Source organism: Tigriopus californicus, chromosome 8, assembly GCF_007210705.1.
Source record: "Tigriopus californicus strain San Diego chromosome 8, Tcal_SD_v2.1, whole genome shotgun sequence".
In the NCBI taxonomy this organism is placed as follows: domain Eukaryota; kingdom Metazoa; phylum Arthropoda; class Copepoda; order Harpacticoida; family Harpacticidae; genus Tigriopus; species Tigriopus californicus.
In genome coordinates, this window is record NC_081447.1 from 2339205 (window position 1) to 2361470 (window position 22266).

Here is a 22266-nt window from a genome sequence, read left to right on the forward strand (position 1 = left end):
ATGAAACGCATTCCGTTTCGCCTTAAAGTCGGAACAGCCAACAAAAGCATTTGCTTGTAGTAAGTAATAAGTATTTTATATATTTGGTACTTTTACACTTCATGTTTATTTGGGATCCCAGATCCGGTCAGGAATGCAGATCATCCCTTGTCATGCGGACAGATCCTGGGATTGGGAAGCTCTCAAACCTAATTATGATGATGTAATTAACTCATTTGAATGAATAAAGGAATTTGGTATTGACATGGAAAAATGCGAGAAGATGCGAGAAAATGCGAGTCACCAAACGTCCTGTCTGCAATTTTGAAAGTAAAAAATCCTCTTTGAAACGAAGTTTTGGTATCCTGTTGGATTTGAAGTATCTTTGAAGTTGATCGGGAAGCTAGGACAAAACTACGTGTACCCATCAAAGGTTAAAGAAAATGTTAAAATACAAGCGATAAAAACGTACTTTTTTTGTTCGGCGCATTCAAGAATCTACAATAGGTTCGATTCTTGGACCTTGTTATGATGCCCAGTTATTTCTGGACATTGAATACCATAAACTAGCATACGTTTTCACAATATATAAAAAACCAATCTGAAAGAATATTCAGATGGATCATCTGAATATGTAAACTTTAACGTCTTATTTTGCACCCTAACTGACTGGATTGATAACCAGTAAACCAGTAACCAGTGTTAATTAGTTAATGCTAGAAATTGGCAAATAGAGTTTGAAGAGTTGTTCTTTCAGAGCAATGAGTAGGGAACAGCATAAGGACATTCTTTATTACTCGAAATATTTTGCCATTTTGTATTATTCCGTATCATATCAATATCGATGAAGAAGCTTTGTGTCCCTAATTATTCAAAATTGCATTTTGATATCCGAGCACTGAGATGGTTTGTTTACCTTTTAGCCTGGGAAATTCTCCCCTGCATTTCTTTTGCATCCTGCCTGGTCCATAACTCATTGTACCATTCTGAAATAATCAGTTAACCTACAATGATTATTGGCTTTCGTTTCGCCATCCCATTCTTGGTTGAGTATATTTGGGAAGATTTTTGCAAAGCAAATGGAACTGCATAATAGAAATACTGAATCCTCTCCAAAATTTTAATCACTTAATTTTTAAGAACTGTTTCAATCAAAGCAAATTGCCAAGTGCGGCAATCGAGAGTATCCCCGATAATGACATTCCCAAATGATGTAATAGATAATCTACGAATCTAATTATGAACTGGCTTACATTTCTTTTGTAGTATATAATAGATAAGATAGCTTTACTGTTCGTGCATCATAAAGGTACGTTGTGACATCATTTTGACGCAATTGAAAAATGAATGCTTCGAAAACGTTTCAAAATAACAATTTATCTTCTTTAGACATTAAACGTGTCTTAAAAAGCTTAATTGTTAAACTGTCTCCTTTCCTTTTATTCAAATATTTTGCCCCTACAAATCAAGTACTTTTGAAGACTCCATTTCTCATCATGTATATCCGCTCTAACCGAGAGCAAAATTACTATGTTATCGGAACAAAACAACAACAGTTGTTGCCGATTTCAAGTAAATGATCATTTTCTCAAACAAAACTATATGTCTAACACCTCTACAATGTACAGTAAAGTTACTTTTGCAAAGTAAAAGAAGATGAAATTAGCCTGGAAACGTTTCGATCTGACCGTGTGACGTCACTTTACATTCCGAGGAAAGCCTGTTCCTCGTTGTCAACATCGACGTACCTTTCATTCTTCGACACACTTAGCCATTTGTCACATTTTTCCAACTGACAATTTGAGTAGCACAATTCCAACCAATGAATGCACTCTGGAACTTTAGCGTCCCGAAATGTCACAGTCAAGGATGAATTCGTTAGCAGATCATCTCTCACGCCGACAGGGACGAACCCTTCTAAAAGTACATCTAGTAAAGTCTCATGTGTATGGATGCACGTATTGTGATGGTCCATTTCTTCAGTGTCACGTTTCTCTTTTGTTCAAATAACTAGTGAAAGAGATTTTTGGACGTCCGATGAACGACCGTTTCTTGCAGGGTGTCAAAGAAATTATGTCCGCTTCTGAAATGTTATGTTCCATGTGACAAAGCAGGATGTGACGAATTGATTTGGCCTTTTTTGGACAAATTTGGGAAGCCTGAAACCAAACACTGGTTTGAGTTTGATTGAATCTTGAATTCAAATACTTCATACTAAAAGTTTGGACACCCCTAATTAGCCTATTGGTACTAGAATATCATATCTTTGCAACTCATGTATTGCCATGAGTTAAAATTGGGTTACAATAGGGTTCTTGAATCAATTAATGATTGAGCAGGCACAAGGCAAATGATTGTCTATGGGAGCAGTTAAGTTTGGCTCCAATTTTCGAGTCAGGGTCAAAAGAGATTGAACTTTGACTATGACGAGGTGTGTTTGTATCTAATGCCTAAGGGGCTTGTACTAGAGGGCTATTCAGAGAAGCGACACTCATGAGATTTCTGAGAATTTTGGCTCCCTCGGGGCTGCCTGGTGTATGCGATGGAGATCGGCTTTGAACACATTTAATTACGTGATTCTCAAAATCAAGTTCCGAATTCAGGGAGCCAGTGAGTTGATGGCTTGCTTGTCTGCTTTGGTTGAAACTGCGTAACGCAAGGAAGTCAATCAGCCCGACACCTTGCTGCCCAACTACCAAAATGTGTTCAAAGAAAAGTCTCAAGTGGCTTGGTAGAATTGACTTTTCTCTGACAAGCCCTCTAGCTTTTACATTGTCAGGATGCTGGGATGACCAAATTGTGTGAATATTGTGGCCGTTTTAGGACGGAATGGTTCATTTTACAAAGGCTTTTGGTTCAAATCATTTTTCTACACTTTTAATTTTGGTTACTTAAACTCAAAAGTTGTTGTCTGTCTTGTATCAAACCCAATAACGCTTGGTTGACCTTGCCATAACTTGGACACATTCGTAGAATCAATAGATCATTTCAATAGCTTCTTGATTAGTTAATTGATTCGTTGATTATAAAAATAAGAATATTTAAATCGAATTTATTTGGTTTCATGGTTGAGCATAGTCACATATGCATCCAGAAGACGTCAAATAGTTACACACCAATCATTTACGTGTCTTTTTTTTTTTATTAAACGTCAAACTTTTAATGAGGACGTTAATATGTTTGCACCCTGTACAAACATTTAACAAAAGTATGGTCCACTTCTTAAGGCCATAACAACGAATAAAGCTTCGAAAGCTCAGTTTTACTGGATTTGAATGATGCCTAACTACACGTGTATAAAAGAACAAAAAATGCGTTTTTAGACTGAATTGTCACAACTCACAAGGCCTCAAGCTATCCGTTTCAAACAAGCATGACGCTTTTATGTTTTTGCATTGGTTGAAGCAAGCTCCTTGTAGGTTTTAGTCAACTTCAGTAGAAACAACAATCATGTTTGTGGTAAAAAGTATGTTGAATCAAAACAGGGATTCATAGAGCCAAATGCTCGAGAGAATTACCATTTCGGGAAGAAGACTCTTTAGTTAGCATTTGAGCAAGCTCTAAATGTGGAATATAGATAACTCATTCTGAAGGCATCGCGAATGAACTCTCACGATCAAAATTCTATGTGGTTCATCAGAATTATTATAGTGCTGATTTTTGAGCTTCTACTGTGTATTACTTTTAATATATTGATAAATTCATAACACAAATCTCTTCATTTTTCTTCAAAGTATTAAGTAATTTTACACCTTTACTATGAAAATGAGATCATTACAATTGGTAAGATAGTTTTTTTTTCAAGACCCACAGTAGGTGGATGATTAATAATTCACATAAAAAATGTTTGGGCCCTAGAATGAGGGCCCAACAAATACAGTATGAGGTTAGTACGTTCTCCTCACAATTCTGCATGGATAAAGCGCTATCACAAAGAAAAAAACGAAACAAATTGAATGCTTGGTACTATGCCACCTACTAGGATCGTTTTCCAAATCAAAATATATTTCTAGTCAATTGATGCATTTATTCTAGATTGTTTTAGTCTGCATTGGATTAGAATAACTCATAGTGTGTTTTTGTTGAACGAAGTGGCAAATATATCTAGATGGGCTTCATCAAGCAGAAAACTTAGGCAATTATTCCAAGTATTGATACTTGCAAATTGTTCCAAAAAATACTTACCATTTATTCTTGGAGTTCAAGTTCCACATAGGAAAATGTAAGAAAAAGCGTCTTCAAATAATGTCTTTCTTTCACGAAAATTTTGAACCATTACTATCGACTCCCTCAGCTATAGCATATGAATGCTAGTGGAAAAGTGGAATTATGGAGAAGCTCTCACATTGATCAGCAATTGTGTTTGTAATGTCTATTGAAAGAAAGCAATAAAAACATAGCTTCGTGGAAGCCTACTTTCCAATATGAAAAGCTTTTTTGACTTCCTAGCCCTCCTTCATTGCTCAAATCCCGGAATCCTTGCGCTCGACTTGCTGGATTTTGTGCGTCGACTCTTTCCTTCTCTCTTGCGGTCTCTCGGTCTTCCCCTCCAGTTCCACGTTCGGATTACTCGAGTTATACAACAGATTCAGGATCGCCAATGCCAGCCGGACTGGAAACAAGCCGCACCCTCGCTGACTGTTCAAAGACCTCTGGTTTTCAAAGACCATTCGAGGGACCCTGTGTGACTTCTGGGAGGAAAAAAAGACTGCTTACGTCTTCATATTGAATGGCCACACACACTTCATGTCCAGTAACGAATGAGCTTGCTGAAGCAATAGTTGAGGTGTCATTGACAAGGTTCCTTTTTCGAGCACACAGTGAACTAATGCCATCGTATAGAGCCTGAAATTGTTATCAAGAATGGTCGCCCATGGTTTTGAAATCGACAATAGCCCCTCCACCTGAAAGTGATCTGTTCGAAGCGATGTCCAATTCACAATTTTCAAACCGATACTACGCAGACCAAATCCTCTGTCATCCACTTCAAGTGAGCACTGGGGTTTCTTCCGCTTTCTAGTTTTTAATATTGAGATTTTTTAGACCTTACCACGTAGATGCCATTATTTTCTCCCCTCCTAGAGTTTTACGAGTTTTATTATCGAGTTAAGTTGTAGAAATTGGAAAAGCTGTCGGCGGGAATGAAAGCGTATGATCCTACACATCTTTCTTTGCCTACATCTAAATAGATTTGTTCGTTATTTGACCTAGAAGCAAAAACATGTCTCTAGGGTCCAAACATGAAGCATATCGTTATTGTGAACAAGAGTCGTACTAGATAGCAATCTAGATGTACATCTAAAATCAATTCACTCCGAGACGAGGTTGGACAATTTCATCAGAAACGAGTCCATATCGAGATTTTTCGGTCATCAAACATTCAAATCTAGGGTCGTAAAACAGGTCTATACTCCAAACTAGCCTGAAGATCTTCCCAGATGCATGTTCATTTATTTGTACTCCATTGACTTTCCGGATAAGTTCAATTATATAGACCTCAGATCTCCAGGGATTGATAGTCGATCCAAAAGATTAAGGGTGTGGAGTATGTAGATCGAATATGATTATCATTATCCACTATTTTAGCATACGTTTTGAATCCAATTTAAAATCATTGACAACAAGTGTATTCATGCAAATCGAAAGATTACAAGGTAGTGAAAGTAGTATTCATTCAATATTTGGCTTACAATTTTTCGTTTTCCAATTTCTTATACCCTCAATGGTTTTGCCGTTATATTGAATTGATATGTATCATTAGTTCAACCATCATACTAGTTTCAATCCATGATGGCCAAAAAGTGAAGAACTGACCAAAGCTTGTATGGTTCGATCAAGATTCATTATTCAGTGGATTTACATAAGGTAATTGTTGATCAACTTGAAAGGTTAGTAGGTCAATGAAAGGCCATGGGGGGCTTATTTTCTTTGTCAGACCATTCAGTTGGCTTAACCCAAAAGGTTTTCTAGCTTACTAAGCGAATTTCTAGCGACATGCCATGAATCAAAGAGGTCAAATAAAGCCGTTGGCTTGTCTTGAACTCTAAATGAACATGATATTTTCAAAGAATTTTATTGCATATAGCTCAAAGGCTATCAAAGTGGAACAATTTTGAGGGAGCTAGCTCTCTAAACCAGGAAAGCGCACATTGTCTAGTCACTCATTAGCTTGGAAACTGATCTTCATGTGCGAATATCTTCAGATCCAATCTTGTCCCATTTTGGAGCCATCAAAAAGAATCGAGTATGCATAACGAAGTTTTGCTCGCAAATTAAAATAAGCAGTAACTGAAAGCTTTCTCTAATATGAGAGCACATCTAAAACGTGTTGATTGTAGTGTATTGTATGTGAATAAATAAGTAGACGTCATGTAATGCAGAGACTTTAATGTTCCAGACAAATGACCAGCCAGAACTCATTTGTCAATCCTGTAGACTTAACCAATGATCTTATTCAGAAAAGCCGTCAGCAATACTTTTTAAAACATCTTCAAGTCAGGAAGTTGTAAAGTCAGGAGCCATTGGCAAACAATTATTCCTTGAATACTACAAAATCTTGTGACAACTTGAACCAAACCAATACTTTCATTACAATCTTCTTTGAGTGTCCACTTTCTCTGTTTCACCTCGGACATAGTAAAGTGCAGAAATTCATAACACATATCTGATCACTGAAAGATGGTTCATTTGCCAGTGGAAAAGGTTTTTACTATTGGAAAATTTCCCGTGGGAAAAACGACATAAAATGTGACGTGAAGATGCGCCTTTGCTTTCAAATGTGACCCTCACAAGAAATGTGTTAAAGGTTTCTTGCCAATACTCCATACAGCATGGAAACCCAATGGGAACCTATCCACAGGTTCAGAGTTTGAAGCAGTGGCAACCTTTACTTGATCTTCATCCGGCTTGAGCGTGTCTTGGGATTAATCCTACGCTAGGTTCCACTAGGTTTAGACATAGTTTCTAGGGATGAGCTGGTTATAAAAGATCAGTTTAGATCGCTTGGACGTAACCGTATTGTCCAAATGGTTTTCGGATTTCGACCGAAAACAGATTGGGAACAGTTCCAAAACCTTTGGTACTTATCTTAGCAACCTGGGGTACTCTAAGTTTGTCTGAAAATGCAGTGGTTCTAGTCTATAATATTGCTTCTGGTGGCATGCTGTTTAATAAGACTTTTTTGTCAAATTTGTTAACCCATCATCTCTTTCGATCTTAATTTTTGTTGCCATGCAAATCCTGTTGTGGGTGAGACACCTTCAGTCGGCCTCAAAACTTACAACTCAGGTTAATTATGACATGTTTGTACGACTAAATTACGCACTGACACACTTATTAGAGGAATGTCCCAATTGAACCAAGAAAATAAGCAGCTGACAAACTTTGTTTTCGCCAAGCCGCACCTAAACAGATATTCTAAATTGTAAAACTCCTCGGACGAAAATTATGGTTATATCAGGGCTCAGGGCCTGCTTCAAAATCAAGTCTCATTCATCTCGAAGTTGGATTTACCACAACAGAGTTGCTGCACACAAAGTCCCACATTTTCGACGTCTAAGAAATAGAGGCTCCTAATTGAAGTACTCTTCCGAAGTAATTAGCCCTGAAGCCCACGGAAAATCACCTCGAAGCCTCGCTACTTGTTGCCTACAAAATCCACTAAACTGGATCTACTTTGAAAGCCAGCATTACATAGGAACCATGGGCCAACCTTTGGTATGCTACTTCAACCTTTACGTCTCTTTGGATGCCCTTTGAGCAGAAATGGTACCGAAGACCAAACATTGCTCAAAAAATTATGTCACTTTTTTTCCAAACCGAATAAGGCACTTACTTGGGCGACAATAATCAAAGCCTATCAATGTTGGCGACAATAGTTGTGGTCCTTGGTGATTATTTCGTATTAGATTGCAGGTTATTGGATAAAACCTTTAAGCGGATCCAGAGACGGAAGCCAAGCCTTTTTTACTTGTTACTGTTGTTTGACTGAACGATTTAGCAGATGAGTGAAAAGGGGAAGCTGAAAATAGCTTTTCAAATTAAAAAGCCTTGACTTTGGTTCTAATAGATACTAGGAGCAAAACGTCACAACAACAATCAGAAGACAAGACCCTCTTATCTGCTTTTTAGAACCCTTGTAAGCACTGGTCCATGAAAAGTGCCTTCAGCTTATGTACTCAATAAACACGGAACCAACTAACTCGCAAGAATCTCGACAATCACCCTCGGGAGAAAAAAGATTGTTGCCTAAATCTTATGACATCTTTCTACGTCTTGGCCACTTAACAGATTCTGTATCCTTGCGTTGTACACTACAGGTTCATCTCAGGGTCAACGTACACTCATGGATTTTAACTATCATACGCAAACGTGGAACGTCGTACACGCACACTATTCAGTAACATCATGCTGTCCTTCTGAATGCAGCACGTTGTTCCTTGTCTGTCTCATTGAAACAACATTTGACTTGATAATCTAATATTCCCTAAGTTTTATTAGGACATTATTTGGTGGAAATGGGCGTGATCGCTCATATTTCATTGCCAAACAAACTGAACGTTGCTGTTGTTGTGACGAATATTGACGATGCTTTTGAACTTGTCGAACATATGTATTTGACAATGCGTATCTTGTTCAAATACACCACGAAGCTCATTTCAAATACCATTTTCAATATCGATTATGAGAGTACATGTTAAGAAAGAGTTGCTTGAAAGGCTCCTCATGCCTCGCAGATACAGCTAGTTTTGTCACAAAATTGTCAAAAATGATCAGAGCAATGAAATAGTTCATTAGAGCGTGCCATCACATTATGTATGACAAGAATTTGTTCAGTGCAAACTAAAAACTACCACATTAATTAAGCATAAGAGTTGTTTTCATAGGAGGTAAAGTTTTTTATCAAATATCACTCTCCTCAAGCATGACTGTATTTGATCGGTTAGTTTGAGTATTACCTCATTAGAAATTGGCATCGATCACCTTCGAGAACGATTTTGGGAAATTTACCTCATCATTTGCAAACCTTCTATGTAATTCGATCAAATGGCTCGTTTTTGTTTGGTCACTAACCTTTCCGATTCTGAAGGAGTTTGATTGGACTTTGACCTTTGACGATAGTGTATACAGTTGATTAAAGCAACACTGATTGGAAGTTGAGGGTTTAGGAGTGCTCTGTTCACCCTCTTCTGTGTTTTCAAGTAGATCACAGACAACCTGATTTGATCTTTTTAATAATATCGGTGTTTTGGTGTCAGGACGAAAGGAAATGACAGGTATTTCTTTCTTCTTCATTGATCTTATCAGAGACGCTTTTATCACTTCTTGGAAAACATTCATTTTTCATTTACCAGTTTATCCCGTTTTTCGTTTTCCATTTCAATTGATCTAATTCTATTACGACTTACAGTACATAAGGTAGTTGAATAAAAAAAATAGCATTTTCAAATTGCTATTTCATTCAAATGTTTCTTGGTCTTTGGTTTCAAAACCGAATTCAGAATTGAAAAGGGAGTCTTTTTCTTTAGTTTCAAAGTATTTCCCAAGGAAAGTTTTACTCCACAATATGATGTAAAACTTTTTTTGAATTCTGATTTAGCTGTTGAATGGATCATTTAGATTTGTTTACTTTCTCTGATTTCAAAATGATCCATGAGATGATATTATTCATGGAAGCGGTTCGCAATTTTGATAAAACAAAAGAACTAGACTAAGGGCAACCACCTTCACCTACCTACTTGTTTTGTACTGGACGCCTTTCTTGGAAAAGAACAGATCAGTGTAAAGATTATGAGACGCTTGACCTATTGAAGATATCAAGAATATCATACATAAAATGGATATTGGTATGAAGTCAAGTTCGTTCTTGCCGTAGGCTTTCACAGACACATTTCACAGACAGACGGCTTTCTGTCACAAAAAGACAACTTCCACTTCCAAATTAGCAAGAGAAAGTCGGGATGTCAGTCATTTTGAAGAATACTGACATATTTTTCAAATTCTGGAATCAGATGTAAGAAGATAATGTTGCTTAACTTCTTACTTTTCCGCCGCATGTTCAAATGTTACCAAAGATTTCAAAGACTGTTCTCCTATTGTTTGTATCCTGTTCCATGCTCTTTAAAGAAATCAAACCAATATCATTAACTAGTCAATCCACTAATCACCCAACTAAGAGATTATGCTCCAGCCTTGACACATTCCACGTCCAGTTGTGAATCCAGAGATCTGATCATTCTACTTGGAAATGCCAAAGCAATAAGCTTTATGCTCATTTATGCCTACATAGCTCGCCATTTAACGGATTAATCTTTTACCAATGACCCCTGGGCTAGCGAATAAACGGGATGACTCTTCGTGAAATAACCCAACTCTTCTTCTTTTACCCCAGATCTTGCCGAGCGGGATGTTTCAATCAGCTAAATCTCAGGGTAACTCCGGTTTCCACCACTCCTCCAATCTCATGATGGGCAGTTCTCAAAAAGTGGACTCGGTTTACGTTCCCGAATCCATTTCTCCTTGGAGTGAGATCATCACGAAATATCTCAACGGTACTGCACCCTCTCAAAGAAAGCATTACAAATCCAGAAGCAGCTACCATAACCATCACCACCATCATCACCACCATCATCAACAGCAACACCATCTCCACCATCTTCATCAGCAGCAGCAGCAACAGCAGCAACAGCAGCAACAAAATCAACAACAACAACAACAACAACAACATTATGACCAATTGCAACAAATGCATCAGGTCAAACGAAGCGGACCTAACCGCAACATGGGACAAACTAGTTGGGACAAGTTGGAAGGAATCAATGCATATCCGGTGCAACGAAACGTTCCCATGAAACCGGCTTCTTCTTCGGGATTAACGTGCTTTTCTCCGCCCCCTCCTCCACCCCTCTCCAAGTATTCAGCTATGACACCCAAATTCACCAACAACAACCTGTACCAAGGCACCTCATCAAATTCCTACGTAAGATTCGTATTTCCAGCAATGCAACAATATCAAAGATCCATAGTTGATAATGAAGAACAGAAAGTTGGAAAAAACTTGAGACTTTGGATGATCTAGTAGAGGGATATTTTAGCAAGAGGATCTTATTTAAACTATGTGGTTAGCTAGTTACTTCTACGAACCAGTGATAACAACTCAAAGCACTGAATATATTGCTGAATTTGGCTTCGTCATTACCTACGTCAAACTACTTGCTTTTCCATAACAAGACAACTACGTACACATATGATCCAATCGAACTTGTGTTTTTTTATTCTTTGTCTGCTCTTGATTGCTTATGGAAGTGAAAAACAACCTCACCATTGTGTTTTAAGGTAGATAGAAATAGCTACAATGCCGGATCCATGCAAAATACAATGGATGTCGATCTAGTTCCTGTGAAACAAAAGGCTAACCAGTTTGTCCATACTCTTTTTCCAGACTCCTTGTCAACCCGCACAGACTCCATCTTTCGTGTCCAAGACATCCTCAATGCCCTCCTCGATTGATCAGAGGTCCATGATTGCTCCCAGCCAATTAACCGTGTCTTCATCCACGCCCACCTCACCGTCCCCTTCGGCATCTAGCACAGCAGCTACAGCAGCTTCGACTGCCCTCAATGTGCCCACTAAAGATGAGGAGGATTTCGACTCGATCTCGGAGATGACCAATGCCAACCGGTTCACCATCGAGTACGAGTCGATCCAAGAGGCCGAAGACAATTACAAGGAATTGGTTGAACGAGAGTGGAAGCAAAGCAGGTAATTGAAGAAGACAAGATTGGAGTTATCCGAGGAACATGACTGAGTGGAGAGTGAAGGTTTTGCCTTTTGTTCCAGGGGCCCTCAAAGTGGACCAAGTGATTCCATGATGAATGGAATGATTCGAGAACTGTTGAATTCCACTCATGAAGACGACGGATCCATTTGCGAATCATTGTCGGTGGCTACCCATTTTTCGAATGATGAAGAAATATCTGATCTGAAGACTGTCAATGCTTTGTGCCAACGCTAAAATGACCACGTCATTGCTCTGCGTTCGCGCTTTCTTGCAATTGTTTTTCTTCAAGAACGAACGATTCCTTTTTATACGTACATGCTTAAGAGGTTGGAATCTCATGATCCATTACTTGACCCAGAGTCAAGGGATTATTGATAAACAAATATTGTTATACGATTGCATCAAGAGGAAAATATATAGTATATATATTTGAAATGAGATCATATTTCACGTGCTTCTTCATTGTTTTATTTGTGGTACAACTCGCGAACTACCAGAAATATGAACCGTAACGAGCTGCTCTTGGTCATAGCAACTCTTAGAAAGCATCATTTCTAAGGTTGCTTCTACAATATGAGCCACGGCTTAAAATTGGGCCTCGTTAAAGGCACTTCCGATCTTTCTCAATCAATTTTTTAGGCCATCACTTTTGCGGTCTCATGCCATAGAAGTAGATAGAGGGGAAATACCAAAGAGTTGACAGAGCCGTCTTTCCCGAGCAACCTCAGTCTTGACAAGGATGTTGTGCCCAAACAATTGGAACATTAAATACCACAGATTGACAAACTAGGTATCATTACCTCATGCACTCATGACCAACCATTCAATCTAACAATTGTGCAGGTCCCCAGGCCAAGTACCAAGAATAGTTTACACATTAGCAAAGTATTGTTATGTACGCACTGTAAACCCTTATTTCAATCTAAAACTAAACGAAAATAAGAGGTTGCGCGTTATCGATGGAAAGCCTTGCATTCTATGTTTACATATGGATCCATGGCTAACACCGGAACTGACCTTCTTCTTAGACACAGTTACCTCAGCTTGTATTTGATAAGAACTGCGTCATTTGCTCTTTAAGTGTCATTAATTACAATCACAAATTTATGGGTTAGAAATGTAGTTGATCGCAATTACAATCAATTAATCTGAGTTCAAATACGATTGATTACATTTATATGAAGATGTAATCGCAAACACTGATCTCTATTTGATCGATTAAATTTGCAAAACCTTGTCATTTAATCAACATTGAAGCTTTTGGGTGTCCCTTGGGTACACAACCTTTACCTTGAAAAACAGCTTATATGCAAGGAAGAATTTAGAACAAGGCGACTTTTTATCCTTCTAAGGTCCAGGCAGGGCAAAAATATGAGTCTGGTCTAATGTTAGAGCGCAAGTTCTGAAAATGTCTTCATAAATGAAAATGCGAGGAAGGTATTGAATCCCTCACTTATCTCTCTTCTCATTCCACTGTACAAATAAGTAATAGTTAACTTCTAACCCTTTATGAGAGGTAAGAATTTATCAGTCTTGAAATAAGGCATGCAATCCCTTGCATCAAAATATGTTTTGTCTAAACGAATCGAGGGGGTGTTTCAACAGTAATACACCAACCGATGTTCAAAGACATAAATCGGATTTGGAATCATATCATTCACGCTAATTTTGAAACATTTTCGCATTTCTGTCTCCAACATCTTTTAAATCCTTCAGACATCGTGGAAATCATATTTTATGTCTTATACGAGCGAACTTTAGACGATACCATTTCAAGGTGCTTTTCAACACGTTCGAAATATCTGACCTTAGGAAACTTTTGGACATTCTGATTTATGCCTGCCAATTGAATTTGAAGTGGTGAAAAATTCTGACGCTTGGCCATGCTCCACACCTACTTTGTCTCAGAAGCGTCTTTGGGCATCAAAAGAATAATGAGCAGGAGCTTTTCCATGTTGATCAATTCCCTTGGACAAAGTTTTTGACCAATCTTCTTTTAAAGAAGATCTTCCTAAAAAATATTAGCTTCAATGCATATTTTGTTAACAAGTAATGCAGACCTCTTGTTTGAGTGCTAACAATAGCCTTTTCATTTATTATGGTCTTTAATCAATCCTCCTTTAAAGAAGTTGGTCCAAAAAGAATTTCATTTCATCGCATAGTATATTAACATACTATGTTATTCATCATTAACATAGTATGTTAATATACTATGCGATGAAATGAAATTCTTTTTGGACCAACTTATTTAAAGGAGGATTGATTAAAGACCATAATAAATGAAAAGGCTATTGTTAGCACTCAATTACTTGTTAACACAATATGCATTGAAGCTAATATTTTTTTAGGAAGAGATTCTTTAAAAGAAGATTGGTCAAAAACTTTGTCCAAGGGAATTGAATTGTTCTAAAGTTGTGAAGGCAAATCATAATACTTTGCTGGGGGCTGAAGACTTTTGACGCTGAGTGTATGTCATGACGACCTCTAGTTTGTGCGCCAACATTAACCTGTTGATTTATTACGTCAATCTATATTCAAACAAGTTGAGGTGGACAATACTTTCGCAAAACACTATAGTGTAACAGATAGCCCTTTATAAGGTAACCATTTTTCATGAAAATATCTTTTTCAGTGGTGGACAAAAAAGGAGACAAAGCAAGATGAGGTGTCAAATGATCACCCAACTAAACAATGGAAACAAATAATTTATTCAGTAAGATACAAGGGGGAAAAAAAGCAACAAAAGCGAAACAATTTCTCAAGAAATCTCATCCAATCGTTGAAAATATCGTTCTTTGTTAGAAAGTGTTCATAAGCTATCAATAATTGCGCTGGATGGGGTTACTTTGCGTAAACGACATTTAAACAAGCTCTCTCACTCTCTTTCTCATTATACTCGAAGAGTGGAGAGGGAATTGAGAAGTTTGGCAATTTCCCTTTGCCAAATACATTTTTTTACACTCTGAACGTCTTGCTCTTTAAATGAAGAAATGGGCGTGGTCTCCAAGTGTTGGAGCGCGTGTCACTTACAATTCTCTTTGGCGCATTTGAAACGAACGTAGGCATCAGATTGAGCACCGGTTAATGTAAGATTGTTTTCGCGAAATAATAATAATTGAGGCAACTTTGTATTACAAATTTATATAATTTGAGTTAGTTCGTTGACAATTAATCCCCCCTAGCATCCTGATTTAAACCAGGACATTTTGTGAATTGTCTAGATGATGTACGTGCATTTTTTCGGTAATTCAATGGCATCAACCACTCAACCTTGGAATGCTAGAATGTTCATATCAGTCATAAACTGAATGTAAATAAATGTTCTTGTCCTCCTTGACGCTTTCTTTTTTGGGGGTTGATTATTAACAATATTTCAGAGCGTGGCAAGCGTATTGCAGAACAATGTTGTTTAGAAAATTAAGTTTTTCAAGTTTCATGAAAGTAATGGTAAGTCAATTCTTCCGAAATTAACCGTCCACCTCATGACCATTTAACCCGAAGCGGGAATATCCCTCCATTGGGACACCCATCATTCAGATGGCAGGCCGAGCGAGATAGCTGTTATCTGACTTCGTAACAAACAGACCATTCAACCCAAAAAAATTTTGAAAACACGTCAAGGTGTGCCTCCTTTTTAAAAGGAGAAGCTTTTACTCAAACAAAACTGAAAAGTATCTCAAAAAATACAAAGACGAAAGAGCTATTTCAGATTGATGGAATACATTAGCAGGTGGTTGGCAATATTAGTGCAATCTATTTTATACCTACGTGTACTATTTTTTTTTAAAAGTATCATACAGTCAAATTTTACATTGTTCCCTCAACCGGACCGTAATTCTTGAAAATTATCATGATTTTTCACAAATATTGGACTTGCAGATATGCAATCAGTTTGCAGAAGAATTCCAAATGTGCAAGTATTTTGCAAAAAAAATGCAAAAAAATACAAAAAAAAAAAATTGGCCGGCCCTAGTAAAAACTAAGCATCTATTAAATAGATGCTGATAAAATTTCATGTTAGTACATGACTATGAGTACTATTAAAGCTCATTGACTTCGGTTTTTGGTTGTAACATGCCCACAAACGTTATTTTTTTGTTTCTTTAGCAAAGAAAAACGTATTTACATATTTTGACATTTGAGACAACACTAGGTTTATAGGGTCATAAAGATTGTTGCATGTTCATTGATGGTAATAATAAGACGTCTGATACTTAACATCTTTTTCAAAGACGGATGATATCAAAATTTACGTACATGAGGATGTTCCGTATAACTCCCCGAGGTCAAAAGCGCATCGCACTTTCCTCTTCCATTTCATTTTGGTAAAATTCAGATAATCCAAAAAAACGGAGAGTACATTAACATTCAAAATTGTCCCCAAGAGATTCTTTCTCGCTCGAAACTCCGAGGAACCTGTCAGATTATTGTTGCGACTGGGGAAGCAACATCCTTGTTTGACTAAATCAAGAGGTATAGTGTTTGGACCCAAGCAATATCCAACAGTTTATGGACAACCGTCAATGCTAATGGGTCCTTAATCCTTCTCACTCATTCCACTCTGGGACAATGAGGGAACGAAAGATTGAAGATTGCGAGTTTAGGAGGGTTTCTCTACACATTAAGAGACGACTTCCACATCATGCTCATTGCGTCAGCACCTAGTGTCAACTCCATTCTCTTATGTAAATTATCCGCAGAACCCAACAAACCCCATGCCTTTGCCTCCATTGGTGCTCCTCAGAGGCAAATGTTATCCACGCCCTACAGTCTTTGACACATTTTCGAAAGAAGATATTCTCGTGAATGGAAAACAAAGATGAAGAAGGGTTCAAGCTACGTTGGAACCTTGTTAGAAAAGGAGGAGGGAAGAATAGCACGTTGCAAGACCCACCCTAGAAGAACTCAAGAAGAGGCTAAGCCCCGAGCACTTGATGAAGATCTTGTCTGGTATAAGCTTGCCAAATGTTACAACTGCCACTTGGGAAGAGTACACGTCATACATCAGAGTGAAGAAGGTCAGGAAGGTCAGCATAGCTGCGATTAAGAAAGGGCCAAAAGGCCAGCATAGGCGGAGCTTCTACTACATGAGATTTTTGCACAGATTGGTATATCTACTTATGGTTTGGAAACTATGATTCAGAGGTGGAAGGAATCTAGCTCGGGCAATTCTGATCGGACATCACCACAATCCAATACGGCCGGAAAAAGATCTAGATTATTCAAGAAAAATGAAATTTCAATCCTTAATTAGCACCAATGTGTATTTGAAAAGAGATCGGTAGGCTTGCCAAATTTTAGCACTTTACTATCTAGTCCAAGATTCTTGGCAGTTTCGATGGAACTCTCTTTCCCCAGAAACATGTTCCATTTTGGAGCGACAAACCTCATCTGATTGATCTTTCTGCGCGTTATCATTGCTTTGCGGGGGTATAATCCTTGGAACTCATATGAAGATATTTATTACTGGTTATAACTTGTACGACACACCCATTAACTGAGGCATTATCGTTCGATTTTAATCCTTTCAATAAAGAGCCGATTTTCCTGCCTCTGAAGTGCAATTGAGTCGATTACTTCAAAAGGATAATCATAGATCAAAGGCAAACACCAAAGGTCTTCAATGGGTTCATGTGATAACAATGACCCTCCAGAATCCCCTCAACAAGCCAGGTAAATGATCCCTTTCGTAGGAAAACACATGTGCATACGAATTAGTCTGTTGCGACTCAATATCTTCTCATACGTGCCAACCAACCTTTGGCGCCAAAGGCCATACCTTGATTTTGTTTATGCTGACTTCCTCACCGCTACTGGGAATGGGGTCCCTAGCAGTTCAAGACGGACACATAATCATTTACTTAACTTTATACGATATCTGCTCATCCAACGAATTAGAGTTCGGGCTTCTGGCTAGATAGCCCTTGATGGGGAATGATGTCTGACTTAAATCCTGCTAGTGGATCAACACCTACATATTCCCTTCGAACACTTGAGGGCAGCAAATTGAACAATAAAGGAACCCGAGAAAGAAGAGGGTTAGACTTCATTGTTTTAACTAGCCTGGACCCTCGAGGACTTAAAGGTGCTCGCAAACCGCACATTAAGCCTCTACGGTCTAACAATTGACCCTGAATCCTGAGTTGGGACAAAGCTCATTTGAAGTACCTTTCGCACCTCCTTTGAATACTGTACAGTCCCAACCTCTCTAGCCTATTCCAATACGAGAGCTCTCTCATATCTGTGATGTTCCTGGCAAAGCATCTTTGGACCTGCTCCATCTTTTGCAAATCTGCTGAACTCATCAGAGCCCAAATGGGCGAGGCTGGATTTAGTTTGCTTGGAATCTTATTTAAAGCCAATGTAGCTCTAGTTTGGTGCATAAATGCCTGATTAGTGATTATTTCTACACAGGGTGGGCAATCGCAGCAATCAGACTTCGATTGCCCGGAAGTGGACAGAAGTCAGCCAAAACTAAATGTAAGGTGATTCTTAGTAAATTCAAGGTGTAAACACAATTATACATTGCAACAGATATACCAACATATGCTAACATTTTCATTCACCTACTTGTGTAGACTAGCAACAGGAATGATTTCGCTTGATTCGAGCCTCTTTGTGGCAATTGAAATACATGTGTTACTGCTTTAACAAGTTAATTGGGCCAATTTACACCCCAATGAATAAATAATTTAAAATGATATGCTTCTCGAATGCATTTCAATGTACCCCTTCTTTTACTGATGATCAATTGTGTCCCACATTTGGGAGTAAGTAAACAGCCACAGTCATAATTGACTTCTATACTCATGAAGTACGGAAATTGCGGGCTGACCTTGTGCGACCGGTTCGTCGTACTTTTTACGTTCTTGTTGACGCAAAAAAGATGACAAAAGAAAAGAAAAGTGTTAGTGGTGTCTTTCCTAACGTCGGGGCGGGAAATTCTTTTTTTTATAATTTTTTTCTGAAATTGTGATCTTTTGATTGATCTTTTGAATTTTAGAATCCATTTTTTCTTTATTTACGAAAATCGAATCATTATTTTGTTATCTAATGCAATTGCCCACTGAACCTTGAGACATCTATTGCAAAGGATTAAACGACAAATCTATGATTTTTAGCTCCTCAAAACCTCACCCAACTTATATTCCAGACAAAAAAGGTTTGATCCAATGTAACCTATTTCCTATTTTTGCTCCCAATTTTTTTCATCTAAATCAAAGGACCAGACAGTTGACGAAAAAAACAACATGGCCGATCATTTGAGCCAAATGCACCGGAGCTTTATATGTACTATTTTATTGGCCTACTGCACCCTAGCTTTCCAAAATCCTGGAGGGGGGTAGCCAGAGCGTATACTGAACTGGCCCGTTCTAATTCACAGTTTTGATTGCACCCAGAATCAGATGCTATTTTGCTAGCCCAGTTAAAGTGGATTTGTGTACATCAGGAGGGTCAGATTAAGGAGGTCTTGTGTGCTAATCTATCCGCAGCCTTCGATATTGAGACCAAGTTCAGTCTCTTCACGAAGCTTGAGGCCCTCAGATCAATGGATGCGTCTGATGACTGCGGCAGGGCTCTTTCTTGGCTCCCATTCTCTATCCAATCCTGGCGTCAGACCATGAATGACTCTAAAGAATTTAGAATTATAGAATACTTCATGGTCAGACACGACTGCCTTTCATGGCATTGGTGATGAGCAGGGGTATTCAAAAAATGTTATGAATACTGACAAAAATGCTCCAAAAAGAGAAAAAAATGTTGAAAAATGCAAATGCCTTACGCTGTAAAGAGCGTGTACGTAGTTTCATTATAAGAACTTTATCCTTCAAAATCATTATATCCTAGTGTCATGTTCTCACTGGAAGCTTTGATTGAAGACTAGATCAGGTTTATGTAAGGGTGACTAGAATAGTAGGTATGAGCTCACAATCACACCACCTAATAGGTATTATTTCTCATTTGAAGTGTTCAGGGAGACAAAAGCCGGAGGGTAGTCTGAGTTGGTTACTAAATCAATCAATTATATTTCCTTTGAACAAAAATAACTTTGGGGAATTTTGAACGATTTTACTAGAGAGCACAACAACGCATTGATGGACTCGTATCAACTGCTTTTGGTCATGTACTGAAACAGTTTCAAGTGACCCATTATACTTGCTTGGGGAGCAACTACTAACATTACCAAGAAAACAAAACGGGTTCCTGTTGATTTCCTGACTTCAAACAGCATTTCAAAAGCCTTAAAAACATTGTTGAAGGGTAACGAACAAAAATCCAAGCAAAGTGTTTATTGATGCAAATTTAGAGCTATATACGATTATACGATATTGAGATATTTACGATTTTCCCGATTGAGCATGAAAAATTGGGTAAAATCTTTAATTCTGCTAACATCTTATTTTTACAAAGGACATCTTAATGCGCTCAATCCTTATATCAACATGTAAGAAAAGCAAAAACAACGTCGTTTCTAAGGTGTACAAAACAATAAGGCTTGCATTAAGTTTTGAAAAAATAGCCGTATAAGATCAAATTATCCCAGTTATTGAGTGCTTTTCGCTAACACTACGCCGATAAAGACATCAATGCCTAGTTTCGCTCTGAAGTGGAAGACATATATTGCCTTTTAAGCACTCTTATTCCATGCCTGTTGGAGCCCGAGAAGCATTGTCTGAATTATATAGTATATCAAGGAAAGGCTTGAAATTTCTAAACTTGTCTATATGTATTTTGAAGTAAATTAGAATCTTCGGGCTAGTTAAAGTGAGACGATATTGCACTACTTTGGCGAAAGACTCTCGAGCCACTATTGGAATATTTCAGTTCTGGGAAACAAATTTGACTCGATCGAGTCATGACATTCAGGCGAAGATGCACGAATATTAAAGAACAACTAATTAATGACTTCCTCAATCACATTCTAATGTACCCGTCATTAAATGAAGGTATTAAGGAATATCTTTCAAGGAGGAATCACGAACCACTGAAGTATTTTCCAATAGTACGAGATCGAACCGAAATTTGGTACAAAGCCGAAGGATTCTCGTCAGTTTTGGGGGGAGATTGTAAAAACAAAAAGGATACTTGTACACATTGGTTACCAGACAACTCGACCCAAGTAAACCCGATCCCATTTTGACACTCCTGTAAGTGCATGACTCTACTTATGTGCTCAAAACTTCTTCTTAATTGAAAGCTCGAAGTTTTTTTCTATTGTCAAACAAATCTTTGAGTGGGACAAACATAGCCCCCAATTGTTTTACACCCGACCTATATTTCTCCTAATTTTCCCCTAAAAATGACCAAAACCCCTCAATTTATCTTTTAGGTTACTTTATGGTTAAAATTCATGAAATAGATTTTAGATCAAAAAATGACCAAAATAGCAGAAAACTTAATTCAACCTAAAAAGATTTTTCCGACCCCTAGTTATAATGTAGAGTTCTTCAGTGGTAGCAGACAAGCAATGACTCAATTCTACCCCTTGTAGAAAGAAGCCGTGGTCAAGGCAAAATATGTTATGTTAAGAATAAAGGCTTAAAGTAAACACCCGCAAGAACATCTCACTTTAAAATTGTGTGATTCTGCGTTAAAAAATACCAAAAAGATACATATCCCTTGTGTGCCATGATTCTTAGAATCTTTCTTGAACACCCTTCAAACCTCATATTCGACCTTTTTGGTCGCGTTTGGTACAGCACTTCTCGTACCTTTTTGTGACACTTTCGTGTATTCAAGCTGTCTTTAAAATCCAGGCCAAATCCTCTCGATTCGATAAAGTACCATTGTCGGGGTGGTTCTAGTTGGCCCATTCTTCTCCCTCGTTACTCATCGATCACGAACCAATCTATATCACCCGAGTGCCAACATCTGCCTTATGGATTATTTTGAGGGTCGTATATCAATACTGTACACGACCCGAAGTGTCACGCCACTCTAGTGAAGTGACGTTAGGTTGTTTCCCCCATTCATTCGTTTTCCACTCACTCATTTCACTTTAATGCACTCCCAGTCTTATGAGTGATGAAGTTGAGATTCTCATTGTGTACCTCTATTCATAAGTCAAAGTAAGAAAGCAAGGACGCTGATGGAAAACTAGCACGCAGAGAGTCTATCTTTGGAACCACTTCATTGCTCGACAGTTAGTTATCCAAGTCATACACGTGATGTTGGAGAGTAACAGTTTATTAATTTTGTAGATAAAATGGCCAGGGGAACTTTTTATGAACTTATGAATGACAAACAGATTCTTTTCTGTCCGAAGTGCCTTGTCTATACATTCTGGCTCCAGACCGTTGTTGAAAGCACGTGACCTCTGACATGTCTGCCAATGTTTTGAGGACTCTAATTATTCCATCAACGACAGAGCAACGGATCAATCTTGCGAACAAATTTGAATTGTGTTCCGTTATGGGCCCTGGAATATACTCATGTGGCATTTTAGATCAGAATGATAACTGATTACTCGAGAGTACGAAACATTTATGCATTTGAAAACGAATTTT

At 38.0% G+C, this 22266-nt stretch overlaps 1 protein-coding gene across 1 annotated transcript; it reads left to right on the forward strand.

Annotated features, from left to right (window-relative positions):
* The first annotated feature begins 4532 nt into the window (after positions 1 to 4532).
* Positions 4533 to 12198, forward strand: LOC131884789 (probable serine/threonine-protein kinase DDB_G0267686). Its single transcript, XM_059232670.1, has 4 exons — positions 4533 to 4969; positions 10370 to 10957; positions 11420 to 11739; positions 11818 to 12198. Exons 1-4 carry the CDS (start codon positions 4853 to 4855, stop codon positions 11990 to 11992), a joined length of 1200 nt encoding a protein of 399 aa, XP_059088653.1. The 5' UTR covers positions 4533 to 4852; the 3' UTR covers positions 11993 to 12198.
* Positions 12199 to 22266: the final 10068 nt, after the last annotated feature.

Coding starts and splice junctions, on each gene's coding strand:
- LOC131884789 (XM_059232670.1), top strand. CDS start 4,853: ATGGTTTTGAAATCGACAATAGCCCCTCCACCTGAAAGTGATCTGTTC. Junction 4,970..10,369: donor TCCTCTGTCATCCACTTCAA/GTGAGCACTGGG, acceptor CTTTTACCCCAG/ATCTTGCCGAGCGGGATGTT. Junction 11,740..11,817: donor CGAGAGTGGAAGCAAAGCAG/GTAATTGAAGAA, acceptor CTTTTGTTCCAG/GGGCCCTCAAAGTGGACCAA.